Source organism: Chrysemys picta, chromosome 7 (genome assembly GCF_011386835.1).
Source record: "Chrysemys picta bellii isolate R12L10 chromosome 7, ASM1138683v2, whole genome shotgun sequence".
NCBI classification, from domain to species: Eukaryota; Metazoa; Chordata; order Testudines; family Emydidae; genus Chrysemys; species Chrysemys picta.
Window position 1 is genome coordinate 71,622,627 of NC_088797.1, and position 7,897 is coordinate 71,630,523.

The following is a 7,897-nucleotide window of genomic DNA, read 5'->3' on the forward strand; positions in this document are numbered from 1 at the left end:
AACTGAGTAAATAGCTTTTACCACAGTGGTACATGATGCATCTCTAAATGGTTAATGCAAAATTTCCAAGCTGTCATTTAATCAGACTTGCTATATTGTTATACCATTGATGGGACTCCAGCCACTGTTATATCATCACTTTTCTATGGCATACAGTCCATTTTGAAACACTTTTCAGGGGTTTTGCACTCTATTTGTAGACCAGGCTATTAAAAAAGACACGCTTGTTTTACACACAGAGAGGGGAAAGCTTCCTGAATGGACAGTTAATATCTTATAAATAAAATATAGAATTTTTAACAAAATGACCTTTTTAAAAATGTGTCTACTTTAAAAATGTAATTCATATCTCAGTGCTATCATTCCATATTCACTAAATGGTCTTAGATTTGACACATAAGTGGTCTCAGAATCTTCACGTAGATGGCCTTCGTTTTGTCATTTGGTTGGCGTGAGTTTTGCACTTTAAAAGGGCTCAGGAGTGGTCTCAATTTTGCCACTTTAGTAGGGTGATTTTGGTATTTAAGTGGTTGCAGGGGTAACTTTTCCCAAGGAAATCATCCCAGTTTTGCCCCTTAAATGCCAAAATCACCCCACTAAGTGGCAAAATTGAGACCACTTAAGTGACAAAAGTCACCATACTGAGATACTTCAATGAGCTCTTTAATGAGATGATTTATGTGGCAAGTCCCCCCTTAGACTTCTTAAGTGGCAAAAGTCTCCTAATGTGGCAAAACTGAAACTATTCAAGTACTAAAACTGGAATATCTTAAGTAGGAGAAGTTACCTCAGAGATAGCACTAATATGGTACTAGTAAGACACTAGTAAGCACTAGATAGCACTAGTAAGGCAACTAAAGTGGCAAAACCACCCCCCAGGACCAATTAAATGGCAATCACATCCGAGACCACTTATATGGAAAAAATGGGACTCCCTGAGTGGCAAAAAACACCTCTTAGACCACTAAAGGGGTAGAACTGGGAACATCTAAGTGGGAAAAGTCACCCCAAAGGCCACTAAAATGGCAGAAGTCACCACACTAAAATGGCAAAACAGGGGCTATTTAAGTGGCTAAAATCAACCAAGAGACTGCTAAAGGGACCACTAGTGGTAAAGACCACTTAAAAAACAAAATCAGGGTCACTTAAGTGGCAAAAATAACTCATGAGACCACTAAAGTGGACGACACCAAGCTGGGAGTGGTTGCAAGCATTTTGGAGGACAGGATTTAATTTCAAAATGACCTTATAAATTAGAGAATTGGTCTGAAATCAACAAGATTAAATTCAATATAGATAAGTGCAAAGCAAATGTACAACTACAAAATGGGGAATAACTGTCTAGGCAGTAATACTGCTGAAAAAGATCAGTCCAGGATTGTTAAACTGACATGAAGAAAGTTTGCGCATTCACTACTCATGCACTACCTGTTCCCTAGATAAAGAGAAGACTTCAGTCTCCAAGGCTGTCAATTAAGCATCTTTCATCAGCACTGAACAAATTTAATCTACATAATTGAACACTTTCTTTATTACATGATACACATGTTGGGAAATAGACCGTACTGACTTAGCTTCAGCTCTGAATTCTATGCAAACTCCATATTTGTGCGCATCTAAGGGCTGAAGTTAGTTCAAATGATGGATGTGCTCTTCAACCCTTCCTAAAAATGCCACATGTTCATTGATCTGAGAACTATCCCATTAGATTGATATGAATTGACCTGCCTTTAGCTTTTAAAATATCCTATGACAATTACAAATATAGTAACCCACCTGCCTGTGCTACGTTTGTTGAACCATACACCTAGTTACCACACAATATACAATCAATTGCCATTTCACGTTTCTGAGAGACGTCCTTCTCAGCCTCAGCAAGTTCTCTGAGGAAGATGTCTATCTGCTCGCTTTCAGCAGTGGCATTGGCTATTGTTTGTTGACAGCACATGTGAGTGGGGAAGTATGCAGACTTTACTCCACTGACAGCAATTGGTGAGGCTGTAAAGACAAAAGGAGATTAATTACAAATCTGAAACCAGTGGACTAGGCATAGCAAGGGAGTTTGGGTAGCGGCCCCAGAGAAACTATATCCACCCTTACCAAGTGAAGCTCAGGAATAGCCTTTGCTGTCTGAAATAAAGCTGCTCCTCATTTTGACCCTCGCAATCAGCTCAAGTAAGAGTGAAATGAGTCTCCATAGTTCAGAGTGGAATGCTTTCACCAAACACAGGAAAGATGGCCTTGTGGGTGGGCAAGGCACTGAAGTAAGACTCAAAAAGTCTGTGTTCCATTCCTGACTCTGTCCCAGACTTCATATGTGACACGTAATCTCTCTAGTCTTCATCTGTAAATGGTAGATGATAATGCTTTCTGTGTGCTCCCCTTTGTCCATCTTATTTATTTAGACGCTTTGGGGAAGAAATTGCCTTTTTATAGTGACTTGCACAACAGGTCCATAATTGGGTTCCTTGTGCACTACTGTAATATAAATGGCAATCCTTCCTACTAATATTATTCCATGCATTGATACACTATCTACAGAAGATGTTAGAATCCACACATTGATCATCAAGCACACAAAAACAAAGTAGAATATATGTTCAGGTATAATGTCATAAAAGGTACCACACACGCCAAGATGATTAATGGCTAATAAATGTGAAAAATTATCAAAGTTGAAACACAAAGTTGACCTTTCCTTTACTGTGGGTTTAAAACTAACAGTATTTCTAAACCGGCAGTAAATAAAACGGTACTATTACCCATATTGGAATATTTGCTAGTTAGAATTTTGGGAGTTTTCTTAAATCAGTGGTTTCCAGGGGTCCGCAGACTATATCTAAGATTTCCAAAGGGTCCGCACCTCCATTCGAAATTTTTTAGGGGTCCACAAATTAAAAACAACTGTCTTAAATAATAACAGGTTTCAGAAATACTCACAGATACAATCAGCCAGCCTGTTTCCACCAACTAGTTGTGTTGTCCAGGAATAACCAGTAGACTCTCCACATTTCTCATATACCCTGCTTCGTCTCAGAAATCCAAAGTCATAACCCTTGTGTAACACACATGAAAGAAATTCTATGAATTAGATGACATCACTGAATCATGTTTACTACAATAAACTGTAATGTTAGCCCACTGGATTTCAATGAGAGTACTTGTGTTAATAAATTTATACATGTTTGCAGAATCAAGGCCTTCATTCGTATATATGTGTGGTGATATATCAGGAGTTACAATATTAATTGGCAAATTGGAGGGAGTCAGAAGAAAGCCAAAAAGAAGGAATTTCAAAGGATCTGAAACTATGATGAAAAAACGGGAAATATAATCAGATGGCAGTTATAGGATAAAAACCTTGGGAGGAAATAACATTAAGGAGGCATGATTTAAGGTGTAAAATTAAGGAGTATTGACTTAGAACTAAAACAGGGGGAACAACAAGTTAAGTATCAGGACTCCATGAGACAACAAAGGAGATGACTAGGTATTTAGAGTCCAACAAATCCAATAAAACCAAGCATAATGTGAAGTCATAATGAAATCTTCCTTCAGACAGGTCTAAAAAAAATACAGCACGATTCTGTTCTGCAAAATCCTTCCTATTCCAAGCATCATTCTCCCCAATACAGACAATAAATGCACAGCGATATATGGACATATGTTCATACAAAGATTAGGCTAAGGGTAGCCTTCAAACTTAACACTGTGATCTAAGTATTCAAATATGTCTGTGATGGGTGCAGGAAAGAACTAGAAAAGAAGAGGAGAGATGAGACCAGAGGTTTCAACACATATCTTTCAGGATAGAAGAGTTACTGTATTAATGCACTGAGTTAGTATAATACTAACTGTAAAATGTGTACAATACCTGGTTACACATTGGCTTGCAGTACTGGACGCTGTCAATGCTGACACACACAAGACCACCATTTTGGGGAGCTTCTGGAACAGGGCAATTTTTTGGCATGAAGGCCTTGCAAGCTTTAGAAAGAGAAAATAATTCAGCGCATTGGAAATTTGGCAACCTTACAAAATTATGCCGTGTGTGACAGGGTCAGGCCAGACGGCTACAGGAGAGTGCAGGGAAGGAAGGTATTAGCCTCAGGATAAGCAGGTCCCTCTTCCCCTGGTAACTGAGCAGGGGTTACTTCAGGTTAATTAGGACACCTGGAGCCAATTAAGAACCTGCCAGAATGGGTTAAAAGCCTCCCCACAGCCAGTCAGTGTGGGTGATAAGTGTTGTGAGAGTGAAGCTAAGTGGTGTGGAAGCTGACAAGGACCAGGGGAGAACCCCTACCCTAAGAACCCTTCCAGGTCCAAAGACCTGAAGAAAAGGACCCTGCCAGAGGGGAGAGATTGAGCTGTGCATTTGGTGTGGTGCTGCCATACCTGGAAGGGCTACTAGAGACTAGGGGCTCTCCCTCCCCTGCAGGAGGGTTGGGAGGAACCCTGCCCAAGCAAAGTGGGAACAATAAGCCAAGGGGCATGGGGAAGTAACCCAGGGAAGCTAGCAGCTTTCCTGGGAACTGACAGCATTAGGCTGCTACTTGTTGGGGCCTGGGACTGCACCCCACCCCTTCTTTTCCTCTCACTGGATGTCCACCAAGGAGGCCAGAAGTCCCAGTGAGGACCTAACGGGCCCAAAAATGGGAAGGCTGGTTGGAGACAGAATTTACCAGCCCACTATACACTGGGGGCGAGGGGATTCTGAGAGGCAAGATGCTATCCTGACCAACAGCTAGAAAGAAGCATGGGACCCACTGAGGCAGAGAAGAAGCCCTGCTACATGTGATTGAAACAAGTCATAATTGCACTCAATGCAATTATCACCATCAAATCTAGGGTCCACATTCTCTTCCATGCTTTTGTCTCTGTCTCTCTCAGGAGGCTCAGAGCACACACTTTTCATGAAAATATTAGTTTTGTCAAACACAATTTTTCATCAAAAACTGTTTTGATAGAATACTCTTGACCAGACCTAGCTGTTATGTTTTAAAAGTTCATCATGTTGTGTATGGCTCAGGTTGGCATTTACAATCAGTGCAGAGAATTTTGAAAATATCACATTTAAAATAATTCAGATATTACACAGTTTTATGGAAAATATGATAAACTGCCCATTCCTCAGTGCTACAGATTCAATAAACCTACTTACTGCAGCTACTTACATTTCTTATAACATGAAAGGCTAGAAACATTTTGTTTTTAATAACATCTTAGGGTTTAGCTACACTGCTGCTGAAAAGTTAGTAATGTCCAGTTCAAGGAGAAATATTCACACTAGCTCTGATCAAGCTAGCATGCTAACTAGTATCTCTAGTGTAGACACAGCAACACAAGGAGTGGAACTGACAAGCTGCCCAAGTATGTACTTAAGATTTCAGACAGGATCATACTCATAGTAGCTAGTCCCTCCCATCATTTGCACCACCATGGTTATATATATTTTAGCATGCTAGGCTGATCAGAGCTAGTTACACCTTCCAGCTCCAGTGTAGACATTGTCTTAGATGCTGTAGAAAATGTGATCCCCAGAATAATACTCTTCACTACTTACTCAGGGGCATAACCCCAACTTTGAATACCTCTGGTCTAAAGCCAAGTTGTAAACACTAATATCCTCCCATTTTATGTAGATTGTGAGGAAAGGACTTGATGGGAGAAATGGACAATATTGCTTCCAAAATCTCAGTAAACATCATTGCATCATCTTCTGTGTTTTGACATGGCGAAGGAGGAGAACTGGACCCAAGGAATATATGTATCTGGAAGGAATCCATGTCCCCAGCCATGCCCATAGCAATCCAGACAAGGATGTAGGTACACGTGTGTGGAGTTGCATAGGAGAACATCTCTTGCCTCTCAGATGCCCTTTGCATCTCAGCCTACTGTGGAGTGTCTAGAGGGCAGACGGAACTGATGAGGCCCTTTTACCCTTGCTGGGGTTAGGGATGCTGGTGGCAGGATCTTCCTTTTCCCCTCTGTCCCCATGAAGGAGAGGGAGACCAGCAAGGGGACAGATCTACCTGTAGCAGAAGGGAGGCTGTTAAGGGACTCAGAGCTTGGACAATTCTTCTCCAAATCCAGTTCAATATCTCTCGCTTCCTGGGTAGAAATTGAGGCAAAGGCCTCTCTGAGGTTGCTGGCTCTACACCTCTGGCTTTCTGGTCTGATTTCAAGGGTTAGGCCTTTGTGATGTCATTGACTAACCACATCTAAGCTTGCTTGTCTGAGGTCAAGGGACAAGCTGTTGTGAGATCACTGGTTCAGCATCTATAGCTTGCCAGGCTGTTGATGGCACAGGCCCCCGTGAAGTTTCTTAGGCCCAGATCTTAAAAGGTATGTAGGTTTAGGCTTTAAGTACCTTTGAGGAGCTGGGACTTAATCATGATTTTTTCCTGCTGCTTCCACTTTAGACCTGATAAGTTCTCATTTTGTCAGCCAGCAAAGAGCAGGAGACGGGGGGGTTGGAAGAGCTGAAGGGGGTTGGATCTGACATTCTTGTTCAAGCCCATCATTAATGATGCCCAAAAAATTCCTCAGGCTAGTACACTATGAACATAGATTCCTCTTCAGGTAAAAATGAAGAGTTTTTTTCCAATAAAAGATAGGATCCTCACCTTTCCCTTGAATATCTCTTAGGCAATCAAGTACCTGTTGCAATGACCATGCAAGGGAATTGATTTCAGTTCTCTTATCATCGGGAAGCATTTCAAGGAAGCACTGAGAAAACGTCTGTGGAGGGAGGAAAGACTGGATTGTTAATGTGGGAAAGGCTTGTGAAATTCAGAGAAAAGAGAAATCTCATAGTGTTTTTCATTATCGTAACAAAGATAATTTTTCCTAAAAATAATTAACCTAAACCTGAAATTTGTGTGCTTATAAACAAATCTGCTTAAATAAATGCAGAGACTCGTGTGTTATTGCCGGAGAGCTCTGGGATATTGACCTTGGTTGTTTTATTTATATTATATATGTATAAGGAGCAGTGTAAAAGTGATTTTAAGCACAATTACCCCCACTGCCACCACATGCAACCTCTGATACCTTCAGAATTACACAGAATTTGCAAAGAGAGGTGAGACAATAAGTACGTACAAATCTGGGTTCCGTCAGAACAACCATGCTTGGATTTCCTAATGGCCTAAGCGCTAAGGGTATGTCTACATTGTATTGTAAGCCCAACAGCTGACTGGTATTGGGGAACCTGGGCTTACGCATCTACATTGTATCTTAACCCTATGTTAAGACTTTTCTAACCCATGCTCAAACCTAGGGCTCTGGCATCCACACTGCAATGAGCAGACCCCCAGAGTCCCTAACATCCACCCCAAAATGTTCCTGCTCTAGCCCTATGACCATGGTGCACTGTGGGAAAACTTTACTGCCTGCCCTGCTCATTACCAGGAAGCAGCTCACTTTCCAAAAGGCTTGATCGGTTCGTTCTCCATTGCGAACCCGGGAGGCTCTCTGATAGCGTGCTTGCAGATCAGTGATCAGAACAGAATGGGTTAATGCTGCCCTGAGCTACTCATTCACAGGGGGAAGGAGGTAGCTTCCATTTTCAAAAGAAGGGATTGCAGATTGTTGGAATAGAGAAGACTAAGAAAGTTGTCCCATGGAATTGTGGGATACTTCTGGAGACTCCCAGGACCCAAGACAAGCAGGGCTGCAATCTACACTGCAAAGCAGACCCTGGGGCCTGGCGTAACTGAAGCTCATACCTTCCAGCCCTATAGGGTCCTGGGACCCTGGGTCATCCTTCAGCTAGTACAATTGCAGTGTAGATGCAAGGGCGGTTAGGCTTGAGCCTGGGCATAAGCACGGGCTTATGTTGCAGTGTAGCCATACCCTAAGACTACTGTGGTGCCAAGGAGAGCTGCAGGTGGCA

The 7,897-nt window shown here is 41.8% G+C and overlaps 1 protein-coding gene across 2 annotated transcripts in view; it reads right to left on the bottom strand.

Moving 5' to 3' along the window:
* Positions 1-1,201: 1,201 nt before the first annotated feature.
* The window catches only part of LOC135972721 (uncharacterized), a 10,457-nt gene continuing 3,761 nt past the window's right edge, over positions 1,202-7,897 (bottom strand). The window contains exons 3-6 of one of the 2 annotated variants that reach the window (XM_065551783.1): positions 6,627-6,741; positions 3,875-3,987; positions 2,941-3,055; positions 1,202-1,998 (exon numbers count right to left, since the gene is read on the bottom strand). In XM_065551783.1, the coding sequence (XP_065407855.1) occupies positions 1,808-1,998; positions 2,941-3,055; positions 3,875-3,987; positions 6,627-6,741 (534 nt within the window). In that variant the 3' untranslated portion in view covers positions 1,202-1,807. Of the gene's footprint in view, positions 1,999-2,225; positions 2,345-2,940; positions 3,056-3,874; positions 3,988-6,626; positions 6,742-7,897 lie in introns of those variants that run through there. The other variant, XM_065551784.1, reaches the window with a different exon arrangement.